The sequence below is a fragment of the Chiloscyllium plagiosum genome, unplaced genomic scaffold, assembly GCF_037043375.1.
Source record: "Chiloscyllium plagiosum isolate Xiang-an unplaced genomic scaffold, Cpla_swu_hap1 HiC_scaffold_11, whole genome shotgun sequence".
Lineage (NCBI taxonomy): Eukaryota > Metazoa > Chordata > Chondrichthyes > Orectolobiformes > Hemiscylliidae > Chiloscyllium > Chiloscyllium plagiosum.
In genome coordinates, this window is record NW_028270149.1 from 39,786,335 (window position 1) to 39,806,255 (window position 19,921).

The window sequence follows — 19,921 nt, forward strand, 5'->3', positions numbered from 1 at the left end:
ATGTGACGGGACGGCACAGTGGCTCAGTGGTTAGCACTGCTGCCTCACAGCACCAGGGTCCCAGGTTTGATTCCAGCCTCGGGCGACTGTCTGTGTGGAGTTCGCATATTTTCCCTGTGTCTGCGTGGGTTTCCTCCGGGTGCTCCAGTTTCCTCCCATAGTACAAAGATGTGCAGGTTAGGTGAATTGGCCATGCTAAATTGCCCATAGTGTTAGGTGCATTACTCAGAGGGAAATAGGTCTGGGTGGGTTCCTCTTCAGAGGGGTGGTGTGGACTGGTTGGGCCAAAGGCCTGTTTCCACACTGTAGGGAATCTAATCTAAATCTAATCTAAAAAATTGTACCTTACCCAATGAAACAAGAGAATGACCATGTCAGAAATTCTGAGGTCAGTCCTAATTGAATAAGAGGGACTTGCCCCCACCAGCAGAGGGAACAAAGTGCAACATTTGTGTAGGAAAGCCAGCAGGATTAGCTGAACATGCACTGAATATCAGACAAGACAGGAATGCATTTAACTTATTGGTCCCACTATTCGATAGGAGAAAGTGAGGATGCAGATGCTGGAGATCAGAGCTGAAAATGTGTCGCTGCAAAAGCGCAGCAGGTCAGGCAGCATCCAAAGAGCAGGAGAATCGACGTTTCGGGCATGAGCCCTTCTTCAGGAAGCCCACTATTCAATAGCCTAGCGATGTCATATTATTGACTGCAAACTATGTCTAAATGTTAAGTTTGATTTCATTTATGATAAAGAGTTACTTCAGTGTTATGTAAGACTGTTCCCAGCAGCAGATTGGGAGAGAAATTGGAAAGGAAAAATGTTGAACTAATCAGTGGGAATCTATAATGTGAGCGGGTTTCACATGTCATATTAGGCTTGGGTCAAGCATACAGCTAAAGTGAAAATATCCCTATGAGCAGCTCTGGATGGTCAGTTTCTGCCATACCACCCTGTGGCTCCTCCACTAAGTGAGATTTAACTTTCTATTTTTCTTGTCCTGTCTGAAACTTCTTGGATCCTCCTTGACATTTACCATGATAATGTCTTTTCCCTACGATAGGGGAGTTCAAAACTAGAGGGCTTATTTTTAAAGTGAGAGCAGAAAGATTTAAAAGAGACATGAGGGGTAATTTTTTTCACATGGAGGGTGGTTCGTATGTGGAATGAGCTGCTAGAGGAAGATAGATGCAGGTACCGTTACAACATTTAAAAGACATTTGGATAGGTAGATGAATAGGAAGATTTTAGAGGGATATGGGCCAAATTTGGTTGGCATGAATGAGTTGGATTGAAAGAATCTGTTTCTCTACTATGACTTTATGACTCTAAATGTTTGGTTCCGTCCTGTCATCTTCGATCACCTTCTTACTCCTTTCTTGCCTTATGACTGAAAGTCGAACTCCTTCAATTTCTGCTCTGACCCTTTTTTGATACTGCTGGCCTGTCTTCAGTTCTGGTTAATTCAGTTTTTCAGATAAGCTAATCAAAGTACAGTAAGTACCATTTACAAGTAATGCAATCTATCTCTAGCCAAATTCCAAACAAAGGTTATATCTTGAGTGTCGCAGCTCAAAAGGCCAAGCAAATTGTTAACATTCATCAGAAGATACAGTCATGAACAATTGTTTGTTTATCGTACTGTTCCATTTTGCTTCTCTTTAGCTTTCTCTAGCTCTCTCCCCCTCTCTCTCACTGTCTGTCTGTATGCCCTTTTATCTTTATCGTCCTTCTGTTCCTTTCAACTCCTCATGTCTCTCATCCCTCTAATCCTTCCCCAAAAATCCTAACTCTGACAAAATCCTGAGATTGTGCAGTTCTTGAGAAAGTAACATGAACTATTCAAGAAAGTATACTGAGGTCCACAGAGCAACAGAAATTGGGCTGCAGCTAACTTACTGGTTCACTGGTTAGGGTGTATTAATGTCTGGGGTATCTGTGGAAGAAAGAAAGAAGTATGCATTTTCTTGATTCATCAACTCCTTCATGTGGAAATGTTGAATTATTTCCTGGTATAGTTCCAAGTATACAGGTCGCTCTACAATAACTTAACCACTATAGTGATGCAAGTTTTAATACTAACTAAATATTAGCAAGCCATTTTACTACAAGGAAATGATCATACAACCTGGGAGAAATCACTCGATAGCAAACATGTAGGAACGTTTCCCAATGGAGAAACATTGAGCTAAATTCTCATACTTCCATTGTCACCCACTGAGATAAACAAACTCAGCATAAACTAACAATGCAACAGGCTGAATTATGCTAAGAGTTACACTGAAAACAAAATAAAGATCCTCGGTCATGTTCACAGTGTGATGCATTGAAGCATTCAAGGAGTTACATATATAAATACACAGGACCTGTTTTATGCAAGTAAAATTTGTCCATATGTTGCACTGTTTTCAAAAGAGGGGCATGGAGACAGCCAACGTCTGCTGCATGCAAACCCTGACTAATCGCAAACTATCTACCTGATCTAAGAATTAAGATTGACAGTTAATTGTTTCTGCTGCATCTCCATACCGTTGATGGTCTAATCAATCAGTACTGTACTCTCAAACCATATAAAGTGGTGTCCTTTTACTCAAGTCTGTTTGCTACTTTGGTGAGCACAAAATGGAATCTTCAGCTTGCAGTCTCTATTTAGTAGTGTTTAAGTTCTGAATGAGTATTCTGTTACAACACATTCCAGCCTCAAAATCCCACTGAAATGCTACGATGTTGGCTTTATTGTAGTATTCAATGGTTTAATGGACCTATGTTTGATTAATTTAATCTGTTCAATGATCTGTATTCATTGTACTTTGATGCATAAACTATAAAGAAGCTAAGTAACTGATATAAATCGGAATTGTGGCTGAAGCTGAAAGCATGTGTGTAGAAATCATTTAAGTCCCAAAATATTTTAAAATATTACTAATAAACCTGTTGATTTGGAAACTGCATTTTTGCTAAGATAGATATATAATGTAAGGTAGTAAGCCAGCAAACCAGTGAATGTTTAGCTCCCCTGTGTAAATTCACTTTACAGAAATTTGCATATTATAGGACAGTTAAAAATTATTCTTGGTGTCAATCTCAAGTGGTCAAAAATAGTTCTTTTCGGTATTAATTTAGTAACATTTCAAATGAAACATTAGACTGAGAGGCCTGTGCTTTTTGAAGATGCTTTATTAAATTCTAAAACAAGTTTAGAATTAAGATTTCAGTTGCAATGCAAAACTAACACATTTGACTTCCTTCCATGCTTGCCTCATTACAATACAAATAGTAAATTGTTTTCCAAATTCTTTCAGGACAGAGTCTCCGAGCCTTTAGCAAAAATAGCAGTAGAGAGAGCTGTAGAGAAACCTTCTCAGCGACAGGGTGACGGGAGTACTTCCTGTCATCAGAGCCAAGAAAAATGTAAGATTTCCTGCCAACATTTAACGAATGGGTCCATATTCATGTAGGGAGGAGGGTAAAGTGATTTCTTTGTTTCAATGATGGAACTGAAATGTAGACACATTACGGCACCTCTACTGAACTCTTCTGGTAACAACTGTTTTTACTTTCCTTTTTTTTTCTTACTATCGACTCTGAGAAGCAATAACTGAGAAGCTGCTGCTTGAGGAGTTTCAGTTCCCTAAGCAGCAGCCCTTCCTGACTACCCCTACCAAGTGTCCATTCTTTACCTGTGAGTTGAGATAGTGTTGACAGGTTATGGAAGCATAGACTGCATTGTGAATGAGCTCAGTCTAATCTTTGCCTGCTGTCCATACACACACCCATTTTCAAGCAAAAAAATCATCATGATAAGTAATCATGTAAAATCTTCACTTCCCTAAATATATCTGATCGGGCGTTTACAGCGTTTAAATTGTTCCACTTAGCTGAGATTAGATCAGAACAGAGATGAATTCTGGTCAATATGGTTAAGGTACTTACGACAATAACCATTATGCAGCGTGCAGATTAATAAATAAACAATCACTATAATTTCGCTCCTTCTCTGGTTTGTTCATCATGCTCACCCACCTACCTGCTCCCCACTCCATGCCCTGCTCTGGGGCATGCAAATTGCTTTTCAAAAACAAAGGAGTTTAAAAGTCTTTAGCAATACTATACTTGAACTGATCATTCGGGACAATGCAAGACAGAGAAAGTGGAGTAACCTTCCTTTTTTTGTCTTTTCCTTACTTCTCTGTCTCAGGTCCAAACACCTGACTTCTGCTGGGCACTAAGCAAAGACCTTCACCTCACCATGTGACCAATTCCTTCAGTGTCACTGGGTCAAAATCATTCAACTCCTTCCCTAACATATTTCTACGTGTATCAACACAAAAGGACTGCAATGGTTCAAGAAAGCAGTTCACCATCACCTCCTCAAAATTTAATAGAGATGGACAATAAACACTGGCCCAATCAATGATGTCCACATCGCATGAATGAATAAAAGAAAGTGAGGGAAGACAGGTCTTATTTTTCCCTGTCACACAACGTTATCTGGGTGTCATTCCTCAAATTGTAATGAGGTGACAATTCAACTCTTGTAGCACTGAGCCAAAACACCAGAAGGATAGAAATTTTAATTCCTTGCGCTCGATTAACTATTTTCAGCCAATCAGTAGCTGGGATGTTACAATTGCACTTTGAGACCTGAACATGGAGGGAAGAAAATAACCAGAATTAAAATGTTCAATATCTGATTAATGGCTCCATTGGGAAAGTATGTATGGCAGCATGTCAGATGGGAATAGGACCGGTCTTGGCTCTGCTGCTCCCATGAACTATTTTTTCTTTCCCTATGTTTAGTACAGAGGCACTGAAGGCATCTCTAAAACACCAAATGCATTCCACATCTAAGATCAGGGAATACAGCACAGACGAGGCTTTCCTGTGTGGGATGGCAGATATCAGGACCTGTAAAAATGGAATGTAGCTCAGCCCACCGCCTACCCATCCAGCCTGTCATTTTATCATTGACAGCAGAGGTGCCAGGGAGCACACTCACCAGGGTGCAAATGGAGGCTCTTAAGTTCCCAATCAATGGCCACTGAACAATCTCCTCCCATGGACACTGGGATTTTGCCATGTCCAATCTGCTAGGTGAAATGTAGCAGGCTTGTGGCTGGATAAAAATGAATAGTTGCCTCCAGTGCCTATCGGAAGACATCCCATATCTTAATTCTCACAGCCCCTAGTTTCCTCAGAACCTCTGTTTGATGATCCTGTACTCCCAGACCCCTCATGGGCTCTATCAACCTAGTCCCAGTAAATCCCTTGATTCATCTTTAAGGTAGCTTCCATCTCTACACCATGTCTCCCTCTGAAACTGACTGCAGTCCCACAGTGAGCACCACTCCCAATGAAACAAAACTGCCTGTAAAAGAGAACTGTTTGATTCACCAGATCCTCTCAGATGTGCAACTTCCTCCCTGAGTGTGGTGAGATGGCTCAACACCACTGCCAGGTTACGATATGGCCTCAGGTTTGATACTTGGGCTTTTTCGTCTTTGTGTGACAATGGGTACGACCTCTACCCACTGAGTTTTCAAGGCAGCACTCCAAGCTCTGTTCAGTAAACTTTTATAATTCAGTTTATTTCCAGGCAGTCTTTGGAGTAATGGTGTAGTTGGTATTATTCTTATTGTAATTAAACCAGGAACAACAAAGAAAAATGATCAACCGTATTTCAGTTCCCCCTACAAAACAGTGGAGTGACCTGTCAGTATTCTTACATTGCCAGTGTGCTATCAAAAATGGCAATCTCGTCATAACCGTCCAATACATAGAGAAGGGAAACTTTGTTCCCCTAATGGCATCTCAGTCCTGAATGTTCAAGTCAGGAGAGATATCTTTTGAGGAAGTACAATGTTTCAAACTCAGTTTCACTCCCACAAGGCAACAAAAATGGATTTCTGTCTCGATGGCCCTCTCAAAAGCCCTAAACTATGACATAAAAAGTGTTCTGACCCATGATACCATCCAGTACTCCTACATAAGGAAAAGCATGTTTTAAATAAAATGACTCATCCCAGCTGGGCCTCACAATTTACCCCAGCATCTAGTGTTATTACAATGAAACCATTTGTCCCTCCCTTGGCACACAACTGAGAAAACAGTGATTTGGTGAGATTTGATTTAAAACCTACAGTATTTTTACCAAACATTTTCCAGACACAAATCTCAACTCCAGCACAATAATAAAAAAGATGACATTGACAAATTTCCAGTACTGGTCATTGTTAACTCATTCATTATGCTCAAGTATTTGGCTGGTGTTCCAACTGTACTGATTTCAATAACAGTGCCTGCATGCACTTAACACAAGTGAAAAATTATAGGAGAAAATTATTGCAGATGTTGGAATCTGTACTGAAAACAACAAAAGCTGGAGATCACAGCAGGTCAGACAGTATCCATGGATGCTGCCTGTCCCACTGTTATCTCCAGCATTTGTTGTTTTCAGTGAAAAAGTTATAGCATTTGGCATTTTTTGTACCTGGGACTGAAGTGTCAATACCAGCCATATTTATATCTTACTGACATTACTTGTTTTCATCGGTTTGTACTTAGTTTGTCCTTGGGTTCAAAGAATTATGAGTCAATTCATCACTCTAGGATTAAAAGCCATAGTCCCAGAATTTCTTCAGAGCTGCTGCAGTGCAGTTACATTAGGAGCAGCTTTGATAAAACTCCAAGACATAATTATCTGTCTCCCCACTGCAGTACATTCTTGGAGGTACCATCCTTTCCATGAGATGCTACGTCAACTGCGATTCATATATTCAGATCAAAGATTTTGTTACACTATTTGAAGAAAAAAGGGAATTCTGACAGTCTCTCCTACATAACAACTATGTTAAACTGATTCTTCATCTGATTGGTGTTTGTGAGATCTTCTTCAAATGTCTGCACTTTGAACATCACAATCCCCGATTGTTAGTCTCCTGACACCTCTGGGGTGTTATGATACTTTCAAAGTGATGGCTGAGTGGAGGATGGTGGGAGAGACGGAAACACAAAGACATTCAATGAACTGTTGGTTAAAGTCCTGAATGACCGTGTTAACAGGCTATGGAGGGCCAAAAGCAATTTTCAAAGTACTGATCCCAAAACCGAAACGATTTTCAGGAAAGAACATGTTATTCTCACGGAAAGGGTCTAGTACACTTTCGTTAACCGTTTACTCACTCCTGAATTAGAAGACTACCGGTCCTCTATGTCCTCTCTTCTGTAAGCTGCTGGGTGGAAGGAAAGCCCACCTGCTTTTGAGGATTCCCTGGTAGCACTCCATGCTCAATTTAGGGTTCTGCATTTGAAGATAGTGTCCCATCTGAAAATAGTTAGCATGCTTTCCTTTATTAGTCAGAGAACTGAGTATAGCAGTTGGGAGGTCATGTTGCAATGTACAGGACATTGGTTAGGGCAATTTTGGAATATTATGTGAAATTATGGTCTCCCTCCACATCCTTCATGTTGTGAAACTTGAAAGGGTTCAGAAATGATTTACAAAAATGTTGCCAGGGTTGGAGGAATTATACTTAAGAGGGAAATCAGGAAAGCAAAAAAGGGGCATGAGATAGCTTTGGCAAATAGAATTAAGGAGAACCCAAAAGGCTTTTACAAATACACTAAGGACAATATGGTAACTAGGGAGAGAATAGGGCCACTCAAAGATCAGCAAGGCAGCCTTTGTGTGGAGCCGCAGAAAATGGGGGAGATACTAAATGAGTATTTTGCATCAGTATTTACTGTGGAAAAGGATACGGAAGATATAGGATGTAGGGAAATAGATGGTGGCATCTTGCAAAATGTCCAAATTATACAGGAGGATGTCTGGATTTCTTGAAACGGGTAAAGGTGGATAAATCCCCAGGACCTGATCAGGTGTACCCTAGAACTCTGTGGGAAGCTAGAGAAGTGATTGCTGGGCCTCTTGCTGAGATATTTGTATCATTGATAGTCACAGGTGAGGTGCCGGAAGACTGGAGGTTGGCTAACGTGGTGCCACTGTTTAAGAAGGATGGTAAGGACAAGCCAGAGAACTATAGACCGGTATGCCTGAAGTCGGTGGTGGGCAAGTTTTTGGAGAGAATCCTGAGCGACAGGATGTACATATATTTAGAAAGGCAAGGACTAATTAGGGATAGTCAACATGGCTTTGTGTGTGGGAAATCATGTCTCAAAAACTTGATTGAGTTTTTTCAAGAAGTAACAAAGAGGATTGATGAGGGCAGAGCGGTAGATGTGATTTATATGGACTTCAGTAAGGTGTTCAACAAGGTTCCCCATGGGAGACTGATTAGCAAGGTTAGATCTAATGGAATACAGGAAGAACTAGCCATTTGGATACAGAACTGACTCAAAGGTAGGGTGGTGGTGGAGGGTTGTTGTTTAGACTGGAGGCCTGTGACCAGTGGAGTGCCACAAGGATCAGTGCTGGGTTCTCTACTTTTTCTCATTTACATAAATGATTTGGATGCGAGCATAAGAGGTACAGTTAGTAAGTTTGCAGATGACACCAAAATTGGAGGTGTAGTCAACAACGAAGAGGGTTACCTCAGATTACAACGGGATCATGACCAGATGGGCCAATGGGCAGAGAAGTGGCAGATGGAATTTAATTCAGATAAATGCGAGATGCTGCATTTTAGAAAAGCAAATCTTAGCAGGACTTATACACTTAATGGTAAGGTCCTAGGGAGTGTTGCTGAACAAAGAGACCTTGGTGCTCAGGTTCATAGCTCCTTGAAAGTGGAGTCGCGGGTAGATAGGATAGTGAAGAAGGCGTTTGGTATGCTTTCCTTTATTGGTCAGAGTATTGAGTACAGGAGTTGGGAGGTCATGTTGCGGCTGTACAGGACATTGGTTAGGCCACTGTTGGAATATTACGTGCAATTCCGGTCTCCTTTCTATCGGAAAGATGTTGCGAAACGTGAAAGGGTTCAGGAAAGATTTACAAGGATGTTGCCAGGATTGGAGGATTTGAGCTATAGGGAGAGACTAAAAAGGCTGGGGCTGTTTTCCCTGGAGTGTTGGAGGCTGACGGGTGACCTTATAGAGGCTTACAAAATTATGAAGGGCATGGATCGGGAAAGTAGGCAAAGTCTTTTCCCTAGGATCAAGGAATCCAGAACTAGAGGGCATAGGTTTAGGGTGAGAGGGGAAGGATATAAAAGAGACCTACAGAGCATATTTTCACATAGAGGGTGGTGCGTGTATGGAATGAGCTGCAAGAGGAAGTGGTAGAGGCTGTTACAATTGCAACATTTAAAAGGCATCTGGGTGGGTATATGAATAGGATGGGTTTGGAGGGATATGGGCCAGGTGCTGGCAGATGGGACTAGATTGGGTTGGGATATCTGGCCAGCATGGACGGGTTGGACCGAAGGGTCTGTTTCTATGCTGTACATCTCTATCACTCTATGATTCTTTTTGAGCTATAAGGAGAGGATGAACAGGATGGGGCTGTTTTCCCTGGAACATCGGAGGCTGAGGGGTGACCTTATAGAGGTTTACAAAATTATGAGGGGCATGGATAGGGTAAATAGGCAAGGTCTTTTCTCTGGGGTGGGGGAGTCCAGAACTAGAGGGCATAGGTTTAGGGTGAAAAGGGAAAGATATAAAAGAGACCTAAGGAGCTGCTTTTTCATGCAGAAGGTAGTACTTGTATGGAATGAGCTGCCAGATGAAGTAATGGAGGCTGGTACAATTACAACATTTAAAAGGCATCTGGATGGGTACATGAATAGGAAGAATTTAGAGGGATTTGGACCAAGTGCTGGCAAATGGGACTAGATTAATTTAGGATATCTAGTCGGCATCAACAAGTTGAACTGAAGGGTCTGTTTCCTTGCTTTATGTCTCTATTTCTCCTTGACTTTATATGTAACCCTCCATCAAGATTGGAAGTGATCTGGGCATTGTATTTTAAGCTGAGAATTAATATCAAGCCCCTTGTGAGAAAATAGCTATTGTGTTTACCTATACAATTGACTTCAAAATCATTTTTGTCTTCTTTATGTAGGAATCCATCTCAAACGCTGGGCAAAACACAAAAGAAAACTTGTGCCCTGATGCATGATTCCTTGTCTGTAGCTTCTAACCTTTTTCTTTGGTGTGACCTTTCGTGTTGTTGCAACAACGATGAGAAAACTATTGTTATCATCTTACGAAGGCATGATATGGTGTTAATCGAAATACCAGTAAAACTGAATTATGAGACATACTGGTCTGAATCATCTTGCATACTTCAAAATGGAGAATCAGTACATTCATTTCCAAGAATTACAGTTTTTTAATTGGTTTCTTCCTCAGAGGCATGCTGGCTTACACACTATTTCACCAATTCTCCTCTGATGTTAGTCTAAGGGGCTGTTCTACAGTTTGTAAAGGCGAATCAACCATGAATAAGACTCAACAGAATAGGCTCTTGTCTTAGATTACCAAGTTGTAGTAAATCACATCCTGTTATGATATACAGATTGCATAAACATTTAGGCATATACACTATTACTAACTAAAGGGAGGTAAGACACGAGTGCTTCCATCAGGAACTGTCCCAGTCTGCAATTAACTCAAACTGTTGATGCTGTATCTAGTGGATGTGTTATATATCAGAGTGGGTGGAGCTTTATCATAGATTAACACTATCATATTGTTAAGCCTATCCAATACTTGTCGCATGCTGTTTTACAAACACTGCGATGGTCCTCTGGACTTTTCCCTTTTTTTATTCTACTCTTGCATAGATCTTCACAAGGTCCTGGGGAGTGTTGCTGAACAAAGAAGCCTTGGAGTGCAAGTTCAAAGTTCCACAAAAGTGGAGTCATAGGTAGATAGGTTTGTGAAGAAGTCGTTTGGTAAGCTTGCCTTTATTGGTCAGTACATTGACTGTAGGAGTTGGGAAGTCATGTAGCAGCTGTACAGGACATTGATTAGGCCACTTTTGGAATACTGCATGCAATTCCCTGCTAGATGAAGGATGTTTTGAAACTTGAAAGGGTTCAGAAAAGATTTGCAAGGATGTTGCCAGGGTTGGAGGATTTGAGCTATAGGGAGAGGCTGAATAGGCTGGAGCTGTTTTCTCTGAAGCATCAGAGGCTGAGGGGTGACCTTATAGAGGTTTATAAAATCATGAGGGGCATGGATAGGGTAAATAGAGAAGGTCTTTTCCCTGGGTTGGGGGAGTCCAAAACTAGAGGCTATAAGTTTAAGATGAGAGAAGAAAGATTTAAAAGGGACCTATTTTTTCATGCAGAGGGTGGTGCATGTCTTGAGCGAGCTGCCAGAGGAAGTGGTGGAGACTGGTGCAATTGCCGCATTTAAAAGGCATGTGGATGGGTGTATGAATAGGAAGGGTTTAGAGGGATATGGACCAAATGCTGGCAAATGGGACTAGATTAATTTAGGATATCTGGTCAGCATGGAAGAGGTAGACTGAAGAGCTTGTTTCTGTGCTGTACAACTCTATGATTCTCTGATTTAGACTGCTCAAATTATAAAAAAAGTCTCCTTTTGCGACATGCAACAATAAATTTGGAAAGCGTGCAAGCAAATAAATGAAATGATTTCTATTTTCACTCCCCATTGTTGATGTATTTAACTTTTATCAAGCAGGAATAAGCTGAAGCCCTGGTAAAGGTCAAGAACATGCTTTCAGACATAGTTATCTAAACACAACTAATATCACTGACCTTTTAACTGCAGATGCAATTCGGCTATAAAAGTATAAGATAAATATTGGATATGATACAGGTTTGGATATAGGTTTGACCCATATTTTACTGTATTTCTCAACAAGAAACTGCAAATGTCAATTTTAGTAATGTCCCTGTAATCTATTTTTTCCATTTCTGTAATCTCTGGAAATGTTAACTTTTTATGGCCACTGCTGAAGCATTATTCCCAAACGCAGACTGATAAGCAGATTTAGTTACTTTTGTCAAATGGTTCAATAAGTGTGCAGCAAGCCAAAAAGTATTTTACAAGTATACTGCAAGTTGGCCACTACATTTTGGTTGTTACTAATGAACACGATGTTTAACTGTGTTGGTACAAGATCAGTTACATGGCACTCAAGCTCTGAACTTGGAAACACAAATGACTTTATGCTGATAATTGTGCTTCGCAGAATGAACAATTTTACTGCAGGAAAATGGAACATTTCTTCTTACATAATGAAGGTCATTGCACACACTGCATGAAATGCTTTGAATAAAATAGCAATTTGATAAGAAACTTTTCGATTATTTTTTGGGCCCAATTTGAACTCAGGTCACAGAACGTGAAAAACCATTGGTTATGTGGTGTTCATTAACTTTGAATTCATACTCCTGGTTACAATATTTGCTGTATGAAATTCTCTTCCTGTTTTAAGCACATCAACAGTATTTTCACACTCTCTGAAAGACAGCTTCAGTTAAGTGATTTAGGGTGTTCATAATGTAATACCACTACATATTTGTAAAATCCTCATTAATATTGTCACCAGATTAAGCTAAACAGAAACCCCGGTGTAGTACTGAGGATTGTTGTGTGATCTCGGGATGAAGGTGCAAATTGAAGATTTATATTCCTGTCCAGTTGTTGTTGCAACATTATTTATAAATTCTTTCAGTGTCATAACCAATTTTCTTCTTTAATCGATATCAGCAAAAAAAACTATGGCTATTCTATTCAATGCTATGTGATCTTGCTTTAGAGAATAGTTATGTTTGTCTGCATAACAACAAACGCTGACCTCCAAAAATAATTCAGACAAGAAATCTTAACATAATACTGGTGCTAAGATGGTTTGGGAAATGTTATGCGTAAGCTAGTGCCTCTAGTATTATGACCAATACAGCTGGGTGATTTATTTACTTTTTTTTCCACATATTCAGCTTTTCTAGTCAAAAGCTAAACCAGTGCCTTGTTTTCCTGTTCCTGCCTGTAGTGCAAACTGAAGATTATATGTTAATATTCTAGGAAGAACAGCGGAATGCTTCTGATTTGCTAATGAACATTTATTCCTCAACCAATATCACAAAAACATATTATATGGAAACTTAATTGCAATTTGTGGAACTTTGTTGTGCACAATTTAACTAATGTGTTTTTTTTACATTCCAATAGTGACCACACTTCAAGTAATTCAGTTGCTGTGAAACATACTGAAATATTCTGAAGACATAAAAGGCACTATATAAATGCAAGTTATACCTGTTTTTCATTCTCTGTCCTTCTTCCATACAAGCAATAATGTATTGATAGGGATCATTCCATAGCTATTAGGTCCATAACCTTGCTGAAATGGCAATTTCACATGTGTAAATCCAGGCCATTCAACCACAGGATGCACTGCTAGCAATCCTAATCTTATCATTAAATGAAATCAAACTCGACAATGATGTTTCTCTAAATCAAGATGCTCAACATAAAACCAGTGTCTTTACCACTTCCATGTTGAGCTCAGTAAACATAGCATGGTTGAGACACAAGATTGTCTTGGACTAGATGCCACAATTATTTTACCTAATTAAGTCTATGGATATGGCCGTGTAATGTTAATTTATTTATTTGTTTGTTGTTGTCTCATGTACTTTGTTACAAAACACAGTGAAATGTGTTGTACAATGTTGCCACTCTTCGACACCATCCTATCTCTACCAATGTCATCGCCACTATTATTTCTTGCTGGACCTCACCAATGCAGGTGCCACTGATGCTGCTGGATATTGCACCGACCCAAATCTGACACTGTCACCGCCAGGAACACAAACTCACTTCTGCCATAGCAACCATGAGTCAGTGCTGGGCCCACTCGAGTCCGCGCTGGGTTCACTCACCGCCACTGATGTCGGCGCTGTGACCATACTCTTCGACAAGAAATAAGAAATATAATAGAGAAAAGAAAATGAAAAGAAAAGCAGATGGAGTAGACAAGCACTGGGCTCAGAAGCCCTACTCTACCACCATCTGACCAGAAAATAATCATAATTCTTCATTCCAAAATGCTCACAACATCAAACATGTACCCACCAGCTCTTCAACCTCATATGGAAGAGACTCGTAACATGTTTACAGCACTGAAGGAGGTCATGTGACCCATCATGTCCTCACCAGTTTACAAAGATCTGACTACATCAATCCTATGTTCCAGCTTTTGGCCCATAGCCCTGGAAGTTATGGTAATTCAAGTGAATATCAAATATTGCTCAACATTATGAACTTTTTCTGACATAGACACCTTTTCAGGCAGTGAGTTCTAGGCTCCCATCAACTGCTAGGTGAAAACAATTCTTTTGAATTCTCATTTTAGCCTCTGGCTCATACCTTGTTTCCAGATTATTGATCTCTCAATGGAGAAAGAGCCCTCCTAACAACCTACCTATCCCACTCATAATCTTATACACTTCTATCAGGACTTCTTCCAACCTTTGATATTCCAAGGTAAACAATCCCACCCTCTCCAATCTTTCTTAATAATTCAGTCCTTCCAGCCCAGCCAGTGCCCTGCTAAATCTCCTCTGCACTCTCTCTAATATAATCACATCCTTCCTAGAGACCAGAACTGAATGCAGTCCTCCAGTTGTGGGTTAACTAGGGTTTCATACAATTCCAGCATAATGTCCTTGCACGTGTAATCTTTGCCTCAGCTAATAATAAAAAAAAAGAGAAGTGTAAGTAGAAAAAGCTGTGATGTTCTAATGGACTCATTCCAAATTTGAAACGGGCAAAGCCTATAAACTAACTGATGGCTGGGCATTTTCCCCATATTTGAATCTGCTCAGTACAAAGATCTCACTCACTTACTGTCACACTTTGCTAAAATCCTGTTAGTAATACAATTCATTTTCTTCCTATTTGGAGTTAAAGCACCAAGAACATGGAAATTAAAGTCTGGGGGCCCAGAAAGAAAGGTATACAACTTAACAGGTCAAATGGAAATTTAAGTTCTTATGGATTTAAGAATTTCCATTAAAAAATACTGCCTCACAATGGCAACCTAGAATAGAATTTGTGTGCAACAATACACTCATATGAAACATCATGCATCGACTCCCTTGTTCATATCTAAGCTCAAATTTAGCTGCTTCCAGTATGCCACTGGGTATTTATGTCAACTAGATCATTTTGATTTCATATCCAAATCATTGCAAAAGTTCAATAATTCTATGTTCAAAAATGAGTGTAAAACTGATATTGCAATTTGGAAATAAATAGCACTAAAATCAAACAGGCTAAAATCAAATGAGATTACATCACAGATCTGAAATGTTAACTCTATTTTTCTCTCCACAGATGTTGCCAGACTTGCTGAATATTTCCAATTTGTTTTCAATTTAAGATTTCTAACGTCGCAATATTTTGCTTTTGTAAAAAATAAATGATGCTGTCAGATTGGCGCCAACTACACTGCTTGAATTCTATCCTCTTTTAACCAGGCAAGGTCCAATCTCATCAGCACAATTTAAAGGAACCCCTCTGCCCCTGAAGGAAGGTGTCACTAATAAGAGACAGACACCCCATGCAAACTAAAACATATACTAATGGTTTCAACTTTTAAGAAAAAACATTTCAGCAATGCCCACTACATCTGGAAGATTTTAAATGAACTGTTTGTTTCTAATTCTGAAGAGTCATACCACAGTTTGGATGTTAATTCTATTTTTCTGTCCACAGATGATGCCAGACCTGCTGAGTTTCTCCAGCATTTTCTGTTTTTGTTTCATATTTCCAGCATCTGCAGTATTTTGTCTTGTTAAGTGAACTGTTTAATTAAGTTTGATAATCAGCTGAGCATACACTAGAGTTTAAAATATTGATAGGTGGTTTGAGCAACCTTCCCTGTTAATCTTTAGCATCCTGCATTGGCGAATAACAACTTACATCAAGACCAGGAACAGATCCCACAAATTGTTTGTCTGTTTACCAGGTGACAAAAATGATTATGAGAAAGACTTGCATTTACAGAGTGCCTTTAATAGCTCTCCAGCACTGGAAAGCAAATCAATAAATTACTTATTTTGAAGTTATATATAGATGAATGCAGCACTTAACCTACAGCATGATCCCAAAACAAGCAATGAGTTTAGTGACCAAGAAATTTATTACTTGTGGTAATAGTTGAGCAACAATTGTTGGCCAGGTTTGGAATAAATCTTTCACATTTCAATAAATAGAGATGTCATTTCAACTTTTACATCCATCTGAGTTAGCAGATGGGGCCTCTTCCAAAAGGCAGAACCTCCAAGAATACAGTATTACTTCAGTCCTGTACCAGGTTATGTTCTTATGATGAATGCAGATTTCTCCAGCTTCCTCATTTCCCCTCCCCCCACCTTATCTCAGTCCCAACCCTCGGACTCAGCACCGCCTTCTTGACCTGCAATCTTCTTCCCGACCTCTCCGTCCCCACCTCCTCTCTGGCCTATCACCCTCACCTTAACCTCCTTCCACATATCGCATTCCCAACACCCCTCCCCCAAGTCCCTCCTCCCTACCTTTTATCTTAGCCTGCTTGGCACACCCTCCTCATTCCTGAAGAAGGGCTTATGCCCGAAATGTCGATTCTCCTGCTCTTGGATGCTGCCTGACCTGCTGCACTTTTCCAGCAACACATTTTTCAGCCTATGTTCTTATGTCCTCTGGAGAACATTAACCCATAAATTGCTAATGCAAATATAAGAGAGCAAACTGACAGAAGCAGTGAAATTTAAGATTATGGAGCCGTTTAAGATTATGAAGGTAGTGAAAGGAATGCTGCAACTTATGGGTGTGTAAAAATGAAACATAACTTCTGGTAGACTGCATAATAGCAAGTCATCCTGACACTAATGCTGAATTATTCTCCACAAAAGGTTTCCAGTGATATTGGGAAGAATCTCGAAATTCAGGACCTTACCAAAGTTCCTTCTCGACACCATATGGTGAAAATGTTTATCAGGTGTATCCTGAAGGTAATGAACTTCCGAATGTGTAGTAACAATGAACACGGGAAATCCCTCCATAAAGACAGAATGGCCCAGAGGAGGTCTGTATGTGTCACTAGATCAAGTAATACAGAGGAGTTTGGCAAAAATTCTGGGACCATGCACTGATGAGAAACTCCATCAAAGTGAGAATGAAGCTGGACAGAACTGCTGCAACGTGTAAACCTTTGACAAAGTTATATCCAGGAGATGTCACACTAACAAAGACATATCAATGAAACCATGCATCAGACATTAATGGGTTAATAATTGTGTTGTCTGTAAGTGGCTCAGATACTTGAGTGGAGGCAATCAGCAAATTACCATTGGTTTAGGTGATTCTGCAAGTTAGTAGTTATCAATTGGTTAATCAAAGCAACAGAGGTAATCTGCAATTATCAATAGATTAATTACACTAGATACAGTGAATAAAACATAAACTTTTACAATTTGCTCTCTCTGGAAATCTGCAAAATTGTAATCAGATATTTTGAGTTGTAGGTACTGAGTGAATTTAAAAGTACAGTTAGGAACTTTAAAAACAAAGTATTCTCTGCATCTCAGTTACCAGTCATTGTTTATTATAAAAGAGAATCTTTTCCTGATGGCTAGCAGTCTTTCTTTGAATTTATAATTTACTATATTAATATTATTTATATTATAAAGAACTTTCTATGAGAAAATTTAACAACAAAAACAGAAAGTGCTTCGTAATGCTACAAACCGACTAAAGTAAAACTAACATTTTAAAATGTGAGCTCTTTAAAAAGTTTACCTCTGCGGTTGGGAATTATCTTTTCAAACCAACCTTTTCTGTCTCTGATGTTTTAAACATTCGGCTTCCACTTTCTGCTTTTTGTTTCCTCTGGACTCCGTTATTCTGCAGGGGAGTCATGATGCCGTATCGATTCTTCAGTGCACATGTTTCTTGCTTCCCATGTCCAACAGGAGGAATGATTTGTGTACAGTATTTGCTTTGCAATCTGCATAAATCCCCTGATAATGATCTGACTGGACTTGTTGTTTGATCTCAGATGAGAGTTACACAGTTTTTCTTTCCACTGAGCTGGGACAGAGTCCAATTCTGATCCATGGGCTGTTCCTCCTTACTGACTAAATAAGGTCATCCTCATCTTGCTGTGCCTCATTTTACTGTAACCCTTTAGTGCTAACTGTACAGCAGTCTGCTTTACCAGTTCATATCCTAGGTTTAAAGGGGATCTTTCTGAAAAGTGATTTTTTAGAAACTTCTAATATTATTAGTTTAGTTTATGCATTTGTAATAATAAAATTAGTATGACATTAATAAGACACCAGTTAGTAAGCAATTCTGATATCATTCCCAGAATGTATGCAACTCACAGTGTTCACTTACCATCGTAATTTTTTAATCTTTCAGTGACACCCAGGTTCAGTTCCCTGTCGATACTGAGTTAGTTAATCTCAGTAGGGGTAGCAAAAGGAATGCATGAGCAACAAGTCAGATCGGTTCTCAGGAAGGGTTACTCAACCTGAAAGATTAACTCTGATTTCTCACCACAGGTACCGCCAGACCTGCTGAGCTTCTCCAGCAAATTTGTTTTTGTTTCTGATTTACTGCATCCACAGTTCTTTCAGTTTTTAATTCAAATAGGTTTTCCTCTCCTGATCTCAATTCAATAAAATCTGCATGTATAAAGACATTGGGTGAGGTCATCATAAAGCTTGAATACAACCTTCCAGCTCAGCACTGTCCTCATGACCTGTCCTACCTGCCAATCACCCTTCCCATCTATCTGCTCCACCCTCCTCTCTGACCTATCACCTCCATCCTCACCCCCATTCACCTAGTGTACTCTTTGCTACTTTCTCCCACCCCCCCCCCCCCCGCATTTATCTCTCCACCCTGGAGGGTCCCTGCTTCTATTCCTGATGAATGCCTTTTGCCCGAAATGTCAATTTTCCTGCTCCTCGGATGCTGCCTCACCTGCTGTGCTTTTCCAGCACCACTCTGATCTAAACTACATGGTGATTCTCCAGGATTAGTTTCAATTTCGCTGGAGCAAGTGGGCAGTTAAAATTAGTTAGGTGCCTTAGCTGTTGGTACCCATACTGACCCTGCCAGTGGGATAGTTACCTCCTCTCCTGAGGAGACAGTAAGGACATCCATCCAAATTCATTGGGTTTCTACAACTATGAAGAGCAGGGCTTGATTTCATCATTTGAACAGAAGTAAAGAGGTATCTTTGTGAAGGCAACAGGAGGAGGAAAAGAGTACAAAAAAGTGACCCAAACAGAAACATTTCTGTTCATTAGCGAGTTTTGAGGAGATTTGTAGCTTAAGTTGAGGTTCTGGATGTAGGTTTGCTCGCTGAGCTAGAAGGTTTGTTTGCAGATGTTTCATCAAAATACAAAATAATCTTCAGTGAGCCTCTGGATGAAGCACAGGTGGTATGGCCCACTGATACATGAACATCAACTAGCCACAAAAAGACATGATCCACTCTCCCTAGTATCCTTACATACAGATGAGAAAGGACCCTACTTGGACTGTGGACAACACATCCACCATAGAACAAGCTAAACAGAGACACAGACAAGAATTCCTAGAAGCATGACACTCCAACCAGAACTCTATCAACAAACACATTGATTTGGATCCCATTTACCACCCCATGAGAACAGGAAATGACATCACCACAGGAAATGGTGTCTGCACAGTAAATGACATCACCAACCCAAAGAAACCTAAACATATAAATAGAAAGCAGGCCATACCACCAGTACTTCATCCAGAGGTTCACTGATGATGTTACCTAGTATGGTGATGAAACATCTGAAAACAAACCTTTCAGCTCAGCGACCAAACCTACATCCAGAATGTTTGTTCATTTATATAAGGCCAGAAAGATTAGGATGCTCATCTAGAAAACACAAAGAGATATTTAGGTCTCCTGTCACTTTTTCTCCTGTGTAAAACTAATGAAACCTCCTTCAC

General features: G+C 39.9%; 1 protein-coding gene across 3 annotated transcripts in view; it reads right to left on the reverse strand.

Annotated features, from left to right (window-relative positions):
* arhgap20b (Rho GTPase activating protein 20b) overlaps window positions 1–17,968 on the reverse strand; it is a 110,441-nt gene extending 92,473 nt beyond the window's left edge. For 2 of the 3 annotated variants that reach the window (XM_043704834.2, XM_087991983.1), the window contains exon 1: window positions 17,720–17,876. Coding sequence is in view for 1 of the 3 variants with exons in the window: in XM_043704831.2 (XP_043560766.2) it covers window positions 17,753–17,839 (87 nt within the window). In the remaining 2 variants the exon portion in view is untranslated. Of the gene's footprint in view, window positions 1–17,719 lie in introns of all 3 variants that reach the window. The other variant, XM_043704831.2, reaches the window with a different exon arrangement.
* Between the last annotated feature and the right edge of the window lie 1,953 nt (window positions 17,969–19,921).